The sequence below is a fragment of the Typopeltis vanoorti genome, chromosome 5 (assembly GCF_054136105.1).
Source record: "Typopeltis vanoorti isolate ZY-2024b chromosome 5, IOZ_Tvanoo_1.0, whole genome shotgun sequence".
Classification (NCBI taxonomy): Eukaryota; Metazoa; Arthropoda; class Arachnida; order Uropygi; family Thelyphonidae; genus Typopeltis; species Typopeltis vanoorti.
Window position 1 is genome coordinate 99783611 of NC_143553.1, and position 19941 is coordinate 99803551.

At 36.6% G+C, this 19941-nt stretch overlaps 1 protein-coding gene across 4 annotated transcripts in view; it reads right to left on the bottom strand.

Annotated features, from left to right (window-relative positions):
- The window catches only part of LOC150106688 (methylcrotonoyl-CoA carboxylase beta chain, mitochondrial-like), a 321267-nt gene that overhangs the window by 262811 nt on the left and 38515 nt on the right, over positions 1 to 19941 (bottom strand). For all 4 annotated transcript variants that reach the window (XM_090392642.1, XM_090392638.1, XM_090392640.1 and 1 more), the window contains exon 4: positions 18489 to 18667. In XM_090392642.1, the coding sequence (XP_090248768.1) occupies positions 18489 to 18667 (179 nt within the window). The remainder of the gene's footprint in view (positions 1 to 18488; positions 18668 to 19941) is intronic.

The following is a 19941-nucleotide window of genomic DNA, read 5'->3' on the forward strand; positions in this document are numbered from 1 at the left end:
TGCTATGACAGTGAATGAGTTCAAGGCAAAGTATGATAGATACTGTGTGAATGTCGAATAGTTGTGATGGATATGATGATTAGGGGCTCCCTCGATGAGTCCAAGGACTCCTTGGAGTTGCCCGAAATAATAATAATAATAATATCTCCACCATATAGATGGTCTAGGGGAGATTGTTGAGAGAATTTCTTTTTCTTCAAGTTTTTTCATGAAAAGTTCTGCACAAGATGGTGATAGCAGACTTCTCTCAACAATCTCCCCTAGACCATCTATATGGTGGAGATATGTTGATGATATTTTCATTATATGGCAAGATAGCTTAGAAAACCTAAAATCATTTGTAAATAAAATCAATTCCTTACATAACAAGATAAAATTCACTCTGGAAGTTGAAAACAACAACCATCTACATTTTCTAGACATCTTGATAAAAAGACAATCAAATAGTGTCAAGACACACAAACTAAGCATTATTATCCATATGTTGAAAAATAGAGCACGTAAGTTTATATCAGAAGAGGAGGATACACAGACTGAAATCTCAATAATAGCCAAAACATTATCACAAAATGGATACCCTCTAACATCATCAAAAAATATCTATACGGTGAGAACCCCAGACAAGAAGAACCAAACTCCCAGCACATTTCTACTGTAGTGATTCCCTTCATCAAGTCAATTTCTTTTCAAATAGCCAGAATACTAAAGGCCCACAACATCAGAGTGATCTTCAAACCAACCACCAGCATCAAACATTTTTTAGGATCACCAAAAGACAAGGTGCCATTCTACAAATATCCAGGAGTATATTACTGTCCTTGCTCCTGTGGTCTCGCTTACATCTGACAAACTTCATGGAGTTTGGAGATCAGACAGAGAGAGCATGTTGGTGATGTAAACCACAACAGAAGTATTTCTTCTGGCTTAGCACATCATTTCTGTACATCTAACCACACGATAGAGTGGCAAAATAGCTCCATGCGATATTTAGACAACAATTATAGACATAGTTTATTCAAGGAAGCCGCAGTAGTGTTAAAAACTGGTGGAAACCTCAACAGAAAGCAGGGTACTATTCTTAACAGTTCATGGAAAAACCTCATCCTCTCTCTAAATCCATCTGAACTACAGTTAGCTAGTAATTACATTATGCATTTACAACAAACATGCATACGTGATAATGATTAAGAACAATAAGTCCACTCAGTCTCTCGATCACTGTCACGCGAACGTGCAACCTTAGCTACTAGAGTGTTTACAACGTTTTTACGTTGCTTACAATTTACATTTACTAGTATTTTTTATACTTTTCCATCAATGCCTTGAAAAACCTAGACAGTTTGCTAGCGAAACTGGTAAGCAAAGAATGTTAAAATATTTGTATATGGTCAGTATTAAACAATAAGTTTTTTATGTTTAACTTTCAAATGACCAAATATGTTTAATTTGAACAGTATTCTCCCATCTTCTAGTGATCTATTTAAAATGGTTTTGTGTGTGTGTACACATATTTCTCACACACATCAAAAGCAGTAGAGCCTATCACAAACGAATACGTGTGCGCGGATAGGGTAAAGAATAGAGTTGATATTCTGTTGATATTTTTCTTGAACTGTTGGAGAATATAGTACTTTGGAAATACTTCTTGAGGGAGACTGTTCCATAAAATTGAGGTGGCAGGAATGAAAGATGATTTGGAGTAGCAGATTTTGCTGTATATTGAAGCAAATGCAGATACAATAATCTCTCGATTAATGCGCCCCTGAGTAGGGCGTTTTCGATTAGTGTATCATTTTTTTTTCAATACCCAAATTCGATTAGTGCGCCTATACACTTCTTAAAAATAAATGTTACAGATTTTAAAAATTTTCTATCTGTACATTTTTATGGCTAACTATTTTAAAAAATCACTCATCAGAATGAAATAATTTAGTTACTGATTTAAAACATTTTACAAAGTTATTTTTAATGGCATACTACACTACATCCATGTACGCTATGTATTCTATGTTCCAAATTTTTACCGCCAAAATTTATGTTGTCTGCTATAGAATGCCTATAGATTCGAGATCCCTTCAGCACTTCTGCGTATGTCACAAAAAAGGAAAATCCATTCCGGATGAGTTGTTTATTATTATACATCAGAAAATTAACTTCTCTTTTATGATCATTGTAGTTTTTAAAGTGGTAACTATTTTGCTTGTATAACAGTTGGGAAATTTTATCTATAAAGCACGTGATTTCACGTGTTGACGACCAATTTGTACGTCCTTCAAATGAAATTTAATTAACTCTTGGACGTTATCATTGAAGGGGAGAAAGACGTCCAAGAGTTAATTAAATTTCATTCTGAAGAATTGAGTGATTCCGACCTGCTAAATTTAGATGCACAGTGGGAAGATCCCTAAGAATATGAAGAAAATTTAACCACTGATAGTCAGCCAAAAGAGATTTCACAGAAACAATTTGAAAATATTTTTCGTACAATCGAAGTTTTTAAGCAGCAATGCTTAGAGGCTGACCCTGATGAAGAGAGAAGCAGTAAAATTTGCAGAAGAGTAGATGGGGCAATAGGGCCATACCGTCGGTTGTATGAAAAAAAGAAACAAAATGCTCGCCAAACTATGTTAGCTCGATTCTTTGTTAAGAAGTAGAATAAAAAAAATTTTTTCTGAATATATTTTATTGTCTTTCAGCTTCATGGTTTTCCTTTAACGAGATCCTGAGACATACCCTAATTCTTTTATAAAAAAATTAGGGGTCAAAAAAGAAATCTGAGGAATGAATTATACATTTTCCCACAGGTTACTATATTAGATTGGTGTGTTTTCGATTAATGTGCCTGTTTTAAAGAACGCATTAGGCGCACTAATCGAGGGATTGCTGTACATCTGGCAAATGGTTCAGCTGATAACAGAAAGAAAGAAAGAAGTGAGAGGAAAAAAGACAGGAATGTTTGGCTAAGAGAGAAGGAAAAATTAAGAAGAGAGTCTTGTGTGGTGTCCTGTATGGCAATTCTGTCATAAGAGGCATGATTGTTGTGCTTCCTGGTGCAAAAATTAATGGTGTTAGCTAAGCTATTAGAGCTCAAAAGGGTAGAAGTATAAGTTAATTCACTTTTTTATGTTTTGATTATTGCATTTTGATAAATACTAAGTTAATAATTGGTATTGAAAGAAGTCTTAATTTTTTTTTTTTTTTCCTGGGTGCATGGATTTTAACCTCAAAAATTAAAATTTACATTTTGTGCAGAACACTCACAATGCATAATACTGGACAATTTTTAGATTAATGCTGACACCCAACAAGACTTTAAGCCTCCTGATGGAAAGGTGAAATAATATGTTACACCAGCATTATTATTAATATTAGGATATGTAGATGATCTTTACCCAATCAGTGACAATGCTGAAAATATCAGAATAACGTAAGGTTATAATGCCTTGACTCTTAGAACAGCAGCCCTTGTTCTGGTCTTCCCTGTTGTGAAGTATTGTTCAGCAGTCTAGAGCAGATCACCACACGACCCTCGTGGACATACAGCTTAACATAACAAGAACCCTCTTTGGTACCTTAAGATCTACTCCTTTCCCATGGTTATCAGTTCTTTCTCACATCACTCCTCGATGCTTCAGAAGGGGAAGAAGCTACCATCAAAGAAATAAAGAAAACCAGAAATAACAATCCTATACATCAAGATATCTCTTTACCCACAGCTCACTGTCTTACCTCCAGATCTCCCATATGTCTAGGGGAAGTACCAGATGATGGTCCCCAGGACTAGTGGAGAACACTCTGGAATGAACCACAAACTACAAACAAATAACTGATAACAAATCCAACTATCAAACTTCCAGGATTCAATTTACCTCAACACCTATTTGAGCCAGCTGAAGAGATTTAGGATTTATTTTTTGCCATATGCTAAATAAATAAAATAAATAAACTGAATATACAAAAATAAGTAGATATAACAAATAATGACTAGTTTGCTACTGATAACTAGAAACAGAGCGTTGTTTCCTTCAAATATCTTGGAACATTAATTACTCAAGATAATAACATGAAGAAATACAACATATTTGATGCATACACACCTTATCATTCACGACCTGACTTATTATTTCCAAAATTCTTACAAAAGAATTAAACTAGAAATATACAAGACAGATTGTTTTATATAAACCAGAAATCTTCAGCATAACAGACCAAGTTGACCACAAGAACTTCCATGTTCTTATGATCTACCTTGCATAGGCTACACAAGAAAAGATTCTGGGACACTATGGACTGGTGATGTGCAATATACAGCCTCTCTTGGTCAAGTCAATCCCTTTTCGAGATGTGGCCTGCTTTCACCAAAAGGGCTCTGGCATCAGCAAGTATTCCTGCTTTAAGGATACCTTCCTAGTTGGAAAAAATGCCAACTAAGCCCACTAAGAAGTTTCTGTTTCTATCTCCCACCAGTCCTTCAACATGCAATGTAAGATATATCCTTCAAGGGCATGATAAAAATTATTGTAGAGATCCGTGCCCTCCCCATCTGTGAGAGTACAGCAGTTCAGCAGAGCAGATAACATACAGGCCTGCCATATAGAAGAACATGGAAGTTCTCAGTAATGGTTTCTGAAGCCTTTCTGACAGCGCTAGGCATAATCTCCTAGCCATCTACAATGCCTGGTTGTGTCTGGATGAAGGCTGTCTAATGGTATGTGGGAGGGGCGACGTGCTGTTGAGGCCATGTTATAGCATAGAGATTGGATACTCTACGTATGGGTGACATGTGATGAGTCTATCTCTTCTTTATATTCTCCTGTTCTTCTTCTGTTCACCTTGTCATATTACCATGAAAGTAAAAAATAAAAAATAAAATAAATCAGCTAATGCCTGTTATTTCCTTATACGGTGTAAGTAAGGCCTTTTAACCCTATCTATCTTTTGGAGACTGATTGGGCAGTTCAATCTCCACTATTAGCCAATCAGAGATAGCTAGCCCAAGACTATCACTAATTATAAGTGGCAACTGATGAAGAGACTGACAAACAAGTGCTGTCATCTCTTGGTACCTTGTCTGATATAGTGTGGGTTCTATGGTCGATTTTTTTGAGTTTATGGGATGAAAAATCTGAATTTTCGGGAGAAAAAACTTGCTTGCATGTGATAGAGATCAACTAACTTGGGAACTAGTCAAAGAAAGCCTGAGAGAAAGTTCCTCCAGTCAGCAACTAGACTTGAACTGAAGTCTATCTTCAGATGGCCTAATTGCAGCAGTACTGCATTTAAATTAAATCACCCCCCCCAAAAAAAAAAAAATTTTAAAAAGAAAAATCTCACAAAAAATGTTTTTAAAAAATTCATTTCACCTACATTTGTAGTATAAACACCATACTAAATGATGTGCATCACCTGCACACACCCAAAACCTGGTCTCCTATTTTTGATCCCACGACGATCACAAGCCATTTTAATTGTCCAACCTATGCGTCCTATATGATTTCTTTTACCACAAGGGTGGTACTTGTGCTTTTGTGAGATTCAACATTCCTTGCCAGAGGATGCTAATCTTAAATCTCCCCTTTTTTGACCTTCTGTGGCTTAAGATTTCCCCACCTCACTATGTCTCATTCATCTGCTATCTCTACCTTTGCCTTCTGAAAATCATTTTGACCTCTTTAAGTTCTTATCTATGAAGCTTGATTTCATAAACAAATTCATTAACAATGAAGTCATTTTTCTTCATGACTTTAATGTCGATCATTCTAATTGTCCCCCCCCCTTTTTTTTTAATTGCACTGACCAAGATGGAAGAGAAACAGAGATTTGCTGTAAGCAGTGATTTAAAAACAAATCACTAATCTTCCAATCAGAATCCCTGACAATCTTCCCCATACAACACAACACTGGATCTTTTGTTAACCAGTTCTTCTAGATACACTACTGAGGTGACTGCTCCTCTTGGTAATTCAGATCATAAACTTATCTAAGTTTCATCTTTTGTGGAACATCCTCCTATCGGCCAGTCATAACCTCATGTAGTTTTGCAGAGGCTTTCATTCTCATGCTGCTCAAAATTCAGACGTTATATCCAAGTCATGGTTTTTCAAAATGTGTGCTAGAGTGATCCAAGAAAAGAATATCAGGAGTGGCTTGAGATTTTTGAAAATTCTATATTCATTCACAGCCTATACTGAAGCTCCCAATACTTTCAAAATTATCATTAAAAGGACTAAGTCTAAATCTGATAGGTCTAAATGTAGACGACTCACCACCTGTGCCAATGACAGTTGTACCTTCTGATCCCTCGAAACAGCTGTTGAGCATAACTTCTGCCCATCTATGCTTTCACCTCTTCTTCATCCAAACAAACGAACTGCAACATCACCTAAGGCTAATCTTCTGACATCATTCTTCTTATCCAATTCCTACACAAATGATGAAGGCAAATCACCTCCATCTGGAACACTGCACTGCATACCTCCTGTGGCCTTCCATCAAAAAGACATCAGAAGAATCATGAAGTGGGATATAAAAAAAGCTTTCAGTCTTAATGGAATCTCACTAGATGTGCTCCTGGATTAATATTTGCTTTTTAAGCAGGCCAAAGTAAATCAAAAAGAAGTAATTAATGAAGAGCCAAAGGCTTCAATTCGGCGACATAACTTATTTAAGTTAAGGGATATTATATCCCATATTGTTTCTTAGCCGAATAAGAAACTCAAAGAGTTTCATGCCACATATAGAGAGTATATGTAAAGTTCAGCGATTCCAAGCATAAGTAAATACCTGGATAGAGCAGCAACTGACCCTTGAAGGTAGTGAAAGCTGAGGCAACTCATAGAAAGGGTGGAGCAGGCTCCGATCACTATTCTTGATATTTACCCATAATGTGAACTTAACTCCTAGGAGCTGTATTATTGTTCAACATTATGAGAGATGGTCACTACCCAGACCGGTTTCGACCTTTTTTGAGGTCTCATCAGTGAGTAGGTAGACCAAGTTAATACCAAGTTTGTAGCGAATAGAACTTACATCTCTTCTATGAGAATTGCCAAGAGGTTTCCTATTAAATTAGTAATTATAATGAAGAGCCAAAGGCTTCAATTCGGCGAGATAACTTATTTAAGTTAAGGGATATTATATCCCATATTGTTTCTTAGCCGAATAAGAAACTCAAAGAGTTTCATGCCGAATATAGAGACTATATAAAGTTCGGCAATTCCAAGTGTAAGCAAATACCTGGATAGAAATACCTAATATCCCTTCACTCAAAAAGAAGTTTTTGTTATGTAGCAAGAAAGATAAAGAATGATTATGGATGGATAACTTTACTCAGTGATGATTAGGAAAGTGATAGAAGCAGAAGAAATAGTTGAGTTACTAAGTGATCATTATGCAAGGGTGTATCATCCACGTGGAGACTCTTAAGTGAGAGAGAATGATATGAGATAAGAAATGAGGTAGATGAACTGGAATTACTCAATATATTGAAAAATATCAATATGAATATAGCAGTGCAACTGGATGGTATGTCTGGTATGGCAACTGGATGATGTGTGCTATGAAAATGTGCAAGAGAACTAGCAGTACCTCTGACAAAATTGTTTAATCTAAGGTCTCAGCTTTGGCAGGATTCCATGGGAGTGCAAAGAGGATGAGAGGGTTCCATTACAAAAAGGTGGATCCAAGACAGAAGTAGCAAATCTTGAAATACTTTTATTTCAAGTATTGGAAAGGTAAAATTCAGGAATAGGTGGATAGGAATATAATAATCTATAGAGGATAGCATGGTTTTGTAAAAAGTGGGTCCTGTCTTAGTAATTTATTCATATTTTAAAATAAAGTGACAGTGGAATTGGATAAAGAAAATGGCTACACCATAATACCGCATGAAAGACTATTACATAAGTTGGAGCAAATGGGAATGGATATGAAGCAGGTGACATGGATGGGGTGGAGTGGGAATGGGGGTTGACAAACATCAGAGGGTGGTATATAGTGCAGTGGAATCAAGGCATATGAGGGTTACTAGTGCAGTGACCCAGGGCCACTACTCTTTAATTTATATATTAATGATATAGTGGAAGTTTAAGGAGGGAGATATCCAGTTGTTTGCTGATGATGCAAAACTGGGAAGGTAATAGTTGATGAAGTTGACTTAGATCCTGCCATTATAATTTAAATAAATTGGCAGTGTGAACAAAGTACAATGGTTGTTAATTTAATGTTGCAAAATGTAAGCTAATGTATTTCGGGACGAAAATATCACATATTTTGCATTCATACTGATGGTACTGGAATACACAAAATTGATGAGGCTAGGGATCTGAAGGTGATGGTGGATACTAAGTTCTTTGCTTGGAAGTGATGAATGAATGATTGGCAATAGATTGCCAGAGATAGCTGTGAGTTACCCAATGGTAAATAAATCAAGATCAACAGCAGAGATCTGCTAAGCTACATCACCCACTTCTAGACATATGCCATGGAAAAGTTTGGAGACACCTGTGCTATTGCATTTGACATTTCCAAGGCATTTTATATGGTCTGGCATTGAGGGCTTCTCAGCAAATTGCCATCTTATGGTCTGCATTCCTACCTTTGTAACTGGATTACCAGTTTTCTCTATGGTAGTTCACTATGTGTAATGGTGGAAGTGTACTCTCTCTCTCTCTCTTCAGATTTTCCTGTTAATGCAGGTAGTTTTCAGAGCTCTGTTATTTCACTAACCATCTTACTTATATATATATAAATGATCTACTCTCAATGACCTCAAACCCTCTTCGCAGTTTTACTGAGGACAGTACTCTCCACTTATCCTACTCATATGATAAACCTTGCAGTGCTCAAACATCTCAAGCTTCAAGATCTTTTTAAGATTAGTATGCTAAATACTGATCTTCACACTTCCAAAACAGTTTTTCCTGTTTTCTCACAAAAAAAAAAAAAAAAGAACTTAGTTCTTTGCCACTTACTTTCGATAATGCTCAACTGAGTAGTCAAGACCACATCCTCTTGGACTGACTCTTACTCCTTATGTATAGTATACTTACTGACTCTGAAAGTATACTATACAATAGAATACTTACAGAGGAAGAGTTCCCATATTCTTGGCATAAGTCAATTGCTACTGCTATCCCAAAGCCAGGAAAGGATCCAACACAAGCAAAATTATCGACCTATTGCTCTGACCAGTTGTCTTTGTAAGTCAGTCCTCCCAGTGATTATACTGGTTCTTTTCATTCTATCTCTTTTTATTTGCTTTTTTCCCCATTTCTCCAGTTCTGGTGTTCAAACTTTCAGGAAAATTGGAGGAATTCCATCAGGGCCAGGAGACTATTTTTGTGTATCTAATTTGGACAGTATTTTTCTGATTTCTTTCTGGCAAAAGGATATAGGGGACACTGTATGTTGGGCATCTGGAATGGTTGGGGGACATTTACTATTGTCAGTTATGCATGCATTGGAAGCAAAATATGAAGCCAGAAGATTGGCATTTTCTGTGGGTGATGATGCAATAGAGCCATCTGGGGTGAGATGGCTCTATTGCATCATATGATAGGGGTGAGAATAGTGGTGAGCAGAATTACGGCCAATTGCTTTGGCAATAGATCAAAAGGCTTGGCTGCCGTTTGGACAGGCTGCTAGTTTCCTGCTTTTTGCTCTTTCAAACTCTGTTTTGGAAGCAGTGATTGTTTTTTTGCATCTATTTTGGGCTTCAGTATAAGCTCTAAAGGAGGATGGAGTTCTTGATTTGAGCCAGTTATAGTATGTTTGGTTTTTCATTTGTACAGCCTTGGCACATCTTTTAGAGAACTAGGGTTTAGTTAGGGAATGGCAGTTCAGAGAAATGTGAGGAAATGTATGTTTCCATGCAAGTGAGGATTACTTTGGTGATACATTCGGTGCATATGTTTGGATTGGAAGACCGGAATCCAACCAAGGGAATGAGGCACAGAAGTCGTGGAGGCTATCCTACTTGGGACTGTTATAATGCCAAACTACTCTTGTTGCATGGGGGAGGAGATGAGCACTAGATTGTGGTCAGAATTACCTAGGGGCCCCACTACATTCACTGTGTATTTGGAAGGGGTCATTGGTGAGGAAGAGATCTAGGGTGTTTATGGAGTGGTCCAAGTTATCTGGTATTCTGGTTGGAATCTGAACAAGTTGTGTAAGGTTGTTCATGATGGCAAATGTTTCCACATCTCTGCCTGCAACTAGAGGAAGAAAGCCAGTTGGTGTTGTGGACATTAAAATCTCCTAGGAAGAAGATTTCGCTGTGGGGAAAGCGGACTGGAGAAAATCATTTTTTAAGGAGAGGCAATTAAAGAGCTCAGAGTGGTTGGTTGCATTAGGGAAGTGATAGAGACAGCAAATGAATTTGACTGAGTGGGGGAAGGGATATTTTCAACCTAAGAAGGTCAACATTGGGTGATTCTAGGTTGGGTGCTCTTTGGCAAGGTATGGCAGAGTGGATATATATGTGCAGTTGCCACCCTTCGGTCTAAAGGAGTTAAAGAGTGTGTAGTTTGGAAGGATGAGATGAATAGTGCTGGGGGAAGGTGAGATGAGTTTCTGCCAGAAAGAGTAGGTGGGGCTTGGTAGACTGAAGGTGGTAGTGGACACTATTAAGGTTGGAGTTTAGGTCACAGATGTTGGTGAAGTGGATATGCAATATTCTGCGAGGCATATATTTGACTGCAAGGGACTTGTACATTTCCTATGCAGTGCCTGATAATACTGGTCTCTATGGTGGCTCCACTTGATTTTTGCACTAACTGGTTTGTAGTAACTGTTCATCACAGTGCAGTAGAGTGGGGTCTGATGAGATCCATTTCTATCACTTTCAATGGATCTCCTTTTTCTACTATTTAGAGAGGAAGAGTTCCCATATTCTTGGCATAAGTCAATTGCTACTGCTATCCCAAAGCTAGGAAAGGATCCAACACAAGCAAAATTATCGACCTATTGCTCTGACCAATTGTCTTTGTAAGATATTGGAGAAAATGATCAATGCAAGGCTGTCTAGTACTTACAAAGAAATCAACTTAACAACTAATATGGCTTTCATAGACACCATTCAACAGTGGCCATTTGGTCCATTTAGAAACATGTATAAAAGATGCTTTCCCGAAACGAGACCATCTATTTTCAGCTTTCTTCAACATGGAAAAGGCTTATGACATAGCCTGGATGTATGCCATAGAAAAAGATCGCTTGTTCTGAGGGGGACACCTTACTGTTTTTATTAAAAACTTTCTGTCCAGCCAAGTCTTCCAAGTTCTTCTGGCAAGTACATTATCTCTGCATCATATCATCAAGAAGAGACTGTTCCTCGAAGGCTCTGCTTAAGTGTGACAATCCTTGCTACCAAAGTTAATTCAATCATTTCACTGCTTCCTCCCACAACGGGCAATGCTCTCTCTATGCTGATAACATCCAATTTACTGTCACGCCTGCAATATGAAGGGATAACTTCAACAATTGATCATGTCTTTTCATGTGCTCTTAGTAATATGGTTTCAGGTTTTCTGCAGAAAAAAAGTGAAAGCATATTCTTCACCCAGATCCTGATTTAAGAATGGGACAAACTATTATTTCAGTAGCACCGGAGGATGTTCTTGGGACTCACCTTTGGCAAAGCTTATGTTCCTTACACACATTCATCAACTTAGGAAGGGAAAAAAAAAAAACATTAAATATCCTTCACACTCTATCCTCTGCAGAATTTTTTTTTGGGGGGGGGGGGTCAATGTTTATTGCTCTGCCTTTGTACATTTGTATGGTCAAAGCTTGATTATGAGTCTGGGAATACGAATAGCTACTGGTGCATTTTACATACTATCCATTCAAAGCCTTTATGTTGTAGCAAATAAACCTGCTCTATCACTTAGATGGAACCAGTTGTCCCTTAACTCTGCCCTAAAAATAAAGTCTCTTCCAGAGCATCTTATACGAACTAGTATCTTTTCTCTATGTTGGGACACTCAATATCACACATGTCAGACTGCCATTTGTCTCTTTGGTATCCATGTAAAAGAGATTATACAAGCTATTGTATAATCATGGCAGGTATATTATATACAGGTAGTCGTCGACTTACGACCTATGCTCTTTACAACTGATTGACTTACAACTGCTACTGCATCTCAGATTTTTCTACTACACTCATACGCCCTATCCGTGTGGTCCCCGTAACCTAATGGGAACGGTTGTGCGTAGCATCAGTCCACTGCCCCACTACATATGTTTTGTAACGTGTGTTTGGCATGATTCATGCATCTTGATCTCTGTTTGCATACATATTACATTCACTATTTTTGGTTCAGTTATAATTTGTGTTACAATTAGCATTTTTTAAAAACCCTAAACATGTCAACCAAGAGGAAAGTGACTTTCTCTACTCCTAGACCTGTAAATTGTAATGACATTGTCCCTTAACTCTGCCGTAAAAATAAAGTCTCTTCCAGAGCATCTTATACGAACTAGTATCTTTTCTCTATGTTAGGACACTCAATATCACACATGTCAGACTGCCATTTGTCTCTTTGGTATCCATGTAAAAGAGATTATACAAGCTATTGTATAATCATGGCAGGTATATTATATACAGGTAGTCGTCGACTTACGACCTATGCTCTTTACAACTGATTGACTTACAACTGCTACTGCATCTCAGATTTTTCTACTACACTCATACGCCCTATCCGTGTGGTCCCCGTAACCTAATGGGAAAGGTTGTGCGTAGCATCAGCCCACTGCCCCACTACATATGTTTTGTAACGTGTGTTTGGCATGATTCATGCATCTTGATCTCTGTTTGCATACATATTACATTCACTATTTTTGGTTCAGTTATAATTTGTGTTACAATTAGCATTTTTTAAAAACCCCTAAACATGTCAACCAAGAGGAAAGTGACTTTCTCTACTCCTAGACCTGTCCAGAAAGCAAGAAAGGCCATTGATTTAGACACAAAATTGAAAGTGATCAAGCAGCATGAAGAAGGAAAGAAGGTGAACACGATCGCACGTGATTTTAAGTTATCTCATTCTACAGTGTCGATGATTTTGAAAGACAAAGAAAGGATTCGTGAAGTTGTTAAAGGTTCAGCACCCATGCGAGCAATAGTGATAATGAAACAACGTACAGGACTCATCCATGAAATGGAAAAATTATTGTTCCTTTGGATGGAAGATCAGATAAAGAAGCGAACACCCTTAAGCCTTCTACGCACTACATTCAGACCATGTAGCAAATTAGCCACCCTCATCCGTTCACCCAAGGACAGCATATGCACTACATTCAGACCATGTAGCAAATTAGCCACCCTCATCCGCTCACCCAAGGACAGCATTCCTCCTTTATCACATCCAGGAGTCTACCAAGTACCCTGCTCATGCAATCAAGCCTACTACGGTGAAACAGGAAGAACTGTGAACATCTGCATCAGCGAACATAAAAGATACGTCTGGAATTATCATTATGGGAAGTCGGGCCTAGCAAACCATGCTCTGGATACCCCTGCACACAGGAGCAACTGGAAAAACACAAAAGTACTACACAGAAACCCGTATAAATCAGAGAGATTGTTCTTAGAGGCGACAGAAGCCCTAAAACACACTCCAAATCTCAACAAATATGGCTGTATTAACTTGCCGAAGATCTGGGAGACAGTCATATTAAGAAAAAACTAGCACTTTTCTAGGACTCTAGTAATATATGATAGCTTTTTTTTTTTTTTTTTTTTTCAGATAGAGGGCACCAAAATCAGGACTCTAGTCTTTGTGTTGCTGCTACAATTTTGTTTAAGTACACCATGTTGTTTTAGTCTCGCGTATTGTGACAAACAGTGTTTTTGTGCTCTGAAGATGCTGGTTATAACACCAGCGAAATATCAGCATCAAGTTAATAAATTAATTATTTACTTAGTTTCTGTGTTCTATTATACCGTTAAAATAATAAACAACCCTTAAGCCTTCTTACAGTGCAGTCGAAGGCTAGAAGTCTCTTTCAGACACTGAAGGAACACGCTGGAAAAGATTACACTCAGACATTTATAACAAGTACAGGATGGTTCAAAAGATTCAAAAGAAGATTCATCCGTCTTAGGGTTCGAGTCACTAGAGAATCAAAAAGTGCGGATGTGGAAGGAGCTCAAGAGTTTGTTAAAAGTCTGGATGAAATAATTACAGAAGGAGGGTATCAACCAGAGCAGCTTTTCAACATGGATGACACTGGATTATTGTAGAAAAGGATGCCAGAACGCACTTACATTCACTAAGAAGCCAAAAGCATGCCTGGTTTTAAGACACTTAAAGATAGGCTGACTTTGTTCCTTGGCGGGAACATCAAGTTTTAAACTGAAGCCTTTTTTAATTTATCATTCTGAAAATCTTCGTGCATTCAAGAATGTAAACAAGCACAATCTGCCTGTATACTTCCGTTCAAACCGAAAAGCCTGGATGACTCAAACATTGTTTGAAGACTGGTTTCTAAATTGTTTTGTACCTCAAGTTCGTGAATATTGCTTCGAGAAAGAAATTCCTTTCAAAATTGTATTAATCTTAGATAATGCACCTGGCCATCCACCTCACATAGACCTCCTCCATCCAGACGTAAACGTTTTTTATTTGCCGCCAAATACAACTCCACTCATTCAGCCTATGGACCAATTGCCACATTTAAGGCACACTATCTTCGAACTACTTTCGCCCAACCTATAGCCGCAACAGACGCCAACCCAGAACTGTGTTTGCGAGAGTTTTGGAAACAGTACGATATTTATAAATGCATCAAAAATATTGCGGCAGTGTGGGAGGCTATGACAAAGAAATGCATGAATGGAATCTGGAAAAACTGTGTCCAGCATTTTGTTAATGATGAATTTGATAGTGAACATGAACTTGAAATGGTTACGGAAAATATTGTAACACTGGCAAATGGACTTTCTTTAGACATTGAAATAGAAGATATTGAGGAGCTGCTAGAACAAGAATCTGGAGAATTTATGAATGAAGAACTTATCGCTTTGGAAGAAGAAAGAATGGCTGAAGAAGAAAGGATGGAAGAAGAGAAAAATGAAGATGAGGAAGAACCAGAAAGAAAATTCACCACTAGAGTGTTATCTAAAGGTTTCTCTACTAAATAAACTTCTTACACATTTTGAGGAAATGGACCCAAACATCGAACGATTTCCAGGGATTGAACGAATGGTATGAGATGCTTTTCGGCCATACCGTGAAATTTACGAGCAGAAAAGGAAACAAACAATTCAGACAAAAATGAACATGTTTATGAGAAAAACAACTCCCACTACATCAAGTGGCAGCATTGATGACCTGCAGCCAAGCACGAGTGGTCAGTAAAATATTTCTTATCTATTTTCTACATATGTTTTGTTTAGTTCTTTAAGATAAAATATTTTTTAGGTTTTATAGAGTATTTGATATCTTTTTCATAATATTTTTTATTTTTGTAAATAGTAAACCAATTGTGTCGTACACAGTGTCTGATTTACCTAAACTGGTCTGACTTACGTCCAGATCGCTTTACGACCGGTCGGTCGGAACCTAACATGGTCGTAAATCGACAACTACCTGTATATAATATACCTGCCATGGAAGAATGCCATTATATCATCTGCACCAAACATAACAGCGTTCCTCCATGGCAGGTTTGGACTTCATCCTGCAACCTCTCACTGTGCCAACTAAGGAAATTTGACACTTCACCATTGTCCATCTGTCTGCAGTTATTTAATGCACATAATGCAGAACAATGATATCCTTTCCATCTGTATTGATGTATTTCCTGGCTTCATCATATCCAATCAGATCCTACTTAACTGCAGCAATTATTCAGCAGAGGTGTATGCAATTCAGCTTGCACTTGAAAAACTTCTACCAAAAGTGTACAAATTTATACAGACTCATCAAGTTCTTTACAGGTCATCTCATCTCCTGTGTATACTCCACATCCAGTACTTTGTGAGATTCTACAATTGCTGTACAAGTTGAGGATCTTAATTTTGATGTTCTGCTGCACTGGATTCCTAGCTACAATGAATTAAGGAAAATGAGACTGTACATGCAGCTGCTAGATCAATTGATAAGTTTTCCATATACAGACTACAAACAGTTTACAAGATAAAAGCTAATAAAACAATGGCAGGAAGCACTGACAAATAACTTGCATGAGATGCTAAGTATGTACCATTGTACATACAAGCCAGCATAGAAACAGAAGAGAGGAAGTTGTTCTTGTAGGCTCCATGCAGGTTACAGTAATATTATGCATCATGTTTACTGACAGCTGATAATTCACCTATGTGTGAACAATGCAACTCACCTTTCATCGTATTTTGGTGGAATGACAGCAATTCACTTGAGAAAGAAATTATATTTTTTTACTGATCTAGCTAAGCCACATACATTCAGGCTGATCTTATTAGACTTTGACAAATGGCATGAAGGTTTTTTTTTTTTAAAAAGAAAATTAATTTACACATTTGATTATAAATACTATTAGATACTGGCTTTCTTAAATTTTAAAATTTGCTTTTTCTACATAACATACTTACTTCACCTGTGTAGCTCAGTGAAGTGGTGTGTGCCATCCATATTGCTAGATCACACAAAGAAAGAGTGTCATAGTTCAATTCCAGTTGCCAACTACAGGAACTTTTAATAAGCTTTTTTTCAACCAGTTCCCAAGTTGGTCGATCTCTGGCATGGGAAAGTGGGTTTTTTCCCTTCTAGAAACTCAAGAAAATCAACCATAAAACTCACGCTATTTTCAGACAGTAAACATAGTGTTAGGATTAAGGAACCATGAGATGGTGGCACTTGTTAGCCACCCCTCTTCACCAGATGCCATGTACAATTATTGATAGTCTTGGGCCAGCTATCTATGATTGGCTACCAGTGGAGACTGTCTCCTCAGTCTCCAAAAGATAGATAGGGCTAAAGTGCCTACTCCCTATTGGGAAATAAAAGGCATTAGCTGAAAAACATATTTACTTATTTATCTCTTTATTACAGTTTATTTTATTACCTTTACTTAAGGTAATAAAATAAACACACACACTCTGCCACAAAAATGGCTACTGCTGTAGCCTTTTTTGTGGCAGAGTGCGTGTGTGTGTGATCTTTGCTTTCCTTGCACAAATCATCCATCCAACTCTTTAAGCAGAATATCAACAGATCACTTTGCTCTTGACCCCAGCCCACACATGGCACTTATTTGCTGCTATAGGCCTCATAGCCTCTTGTGTGTAGGAGTGATATAAGAAAAAAAAAAAAAAAGAAGAAAGAAAATAAAGGGATATTTCAGTGAGATGGAATACAAAAGTGAAGAAATACATAGCATATTAGCTAGCACATCACTTATCTACCACAAATCATACCATTAATTGAGATACAACTACCATGCCCTATCTAGAGGATAAATTCCTTTACTGTCAAATCAAGGAATTCATTATGTTAATTCACTAATGGCTCCCTCAATAGAAACTGGGGTCTCATCTTAAATGATGTCTGGAAATCATTAATCAGATCTATCAACATGCAGATAGTCAACTTTTCCCATCAATCAAATAAGAGAGAGAGACAGCTGAAGTATGCCACACATCATTTTTGTATTTTAATTGTTGCTATTCTAATGATTTTTCTGAATTTTGTTGATAATATAATTTGTAGTCCTTTCTTAATCTACCACCCTGAAGAAACCACTGGTTGTTGTGCATGAAATTAGTCAGTGAATAATAAGCTTGTACATAATACTAACAAACATTAAACCGAGATATTTTATCTAAACTTGTAGTTGTAAAATTTAATTTCAAATAGAAATATAATTAACTAAGAATCTCACGAATATCACTGATATATACCAATTACTTAATTGATAATTATTGTTATTGTGGGTTTATCTACGCCCCACCCCTCCTCCTTCAAAAAAAAAAAAAAAAAAAAATTCTTCTTCTCTCTCTCTCTCTACCACACCTGTAAAAGACTGAATACACAACTTTCGATAATAACAAACATTTATTTGTGCTTTAGAAAAGAAATGATACATACGAAAAAGGAGCTAAGCCACTATTTATCAATGGTTACTCTGACTAAAATACTTAAAAATATCAAAAATATATATGGACAGCATATATATTTGAACCATTCCGATCTCTATTCAACCATTCTACATTCATATTTGTCTTATAAATATCACAAGAAATCTTTCAGCTGGATACTAACACACACAGCAAATGAAGAGACTAATTCTTAGCTCTATTAAATTAACCTAAAACATGACTCCAAACTTGTAGCTGTAAATATCTGAAAACACAGACTACAGCATACTTAGATGAATATTTTGCAATTTATTATTATTCATTATAGTGAATGTGATGACGGTTCTACAATATATAGAGTAACAGGAAAAAATACAATTCATAAAATAAGAAATTAAACTTGTAGCCAATAAATACAAACCTGTAAAGGCAGAAAAGCTCCTCCACTGTCTACTAAATAGATACATGGAAGTTTGTTCAGAAATGCCAACTGCTGTGCCCTCAACTGTTTGGTTACACCAATGGGAAATACTGTGCCTCCTTTAACAGTTGCATCATTGGAAGATATAATGCAATAATGTCCATGAATTTTTCCAATTTCTATAAAGATGAGTGAATAAGTACACTTTTATGCATTAAACTGTATTAAATAAAACAGCATTCTCTATTTTTATATTTCATTATGTAAAAATTTATTTCTTGGCAACAGAAGTATGGAAATGATTTGAGACAGTCAGTAAAGGGTGCATTTTGCAATAGCATCTTGAACATTATTCATTACAATAAACTGAAGTTAGAGGCTATTTTTGGCTTATGTAGAAAACACATAAGCATCAATGTTAACTGAACTGGATAATACTTCATACTGTAGAAGTAAAGTATAACTAGGTACACTGGAATATGAAGACAATAACCTCAAAGCCCACTACAACTCTTTTCATGTGAGTGTTAATAATGTTCAAAAATGATCCTGAAATGTACTGTTTGCTTAAAATTTAGACAGTATATTTACATCTGCAATTTTTTCCATTTTTATATTATTTTTTATTTATAATTTTTCGATTTCAAATTGTTCAACATAGACACTTTCATGGTGCACTGGAAGAACAATGGAACACTGCACCATTCAGATGGAAAAGACGAGTTCAATTCTCAACATGATGAGAGGAATCTTTATATGGGCTTTTTCAACTGAAAGGTGAGTTAACCATCTCATATGGAAGTAGGATTTTTCTACCAGAAACCAAGGCAAATCAACTAGTACACAAGCAATTTATATACAAAAAAAAACACCATTAGTGGCAATAGCATTGTATAGTCGATGGATTGAGGCATAGTGATAGTGACACTGTGTAGATGGAGGTTTAAAGTAGTACAGAGTGGATTATCCTCCTGCAATGAGTGCTTGAAGCTATCACATGATAGCAATAACTTTTTGCCACTAAAGATAGAGTGATTTATGTCAAATATGCCAAATCAAAGACTCAACAAATTTCAATAAAAATGATGTGATAAAAAAAAAACCTATTGTCATCACAGTAACAATCTATAATTAGTTTCTTGGCAGGAATGAAATAAACTATAAGGACCAAGTCAAGTTTATAATTAAGCAGCTTTGCATGTGTTTAGGCTTAAGTGCTGAAATTATAATATGATAGATACTGTGTTGATCATTTGGGAGTCCCAAGATGAGTCTTAGGATTCCATGAAGGTGCCAATGCAATAATAATAATAATAATTGTGAATAATAAATTGTTTAAAACTATTATTTCATTTTATTGTTGCTAATAATGGCAGACAAAATTCCAAGTAAGAATGCTTTGCTTCCACTGAAAAGAAGAAGATGCATAACGATGAGTCTGTCAACTCCACAG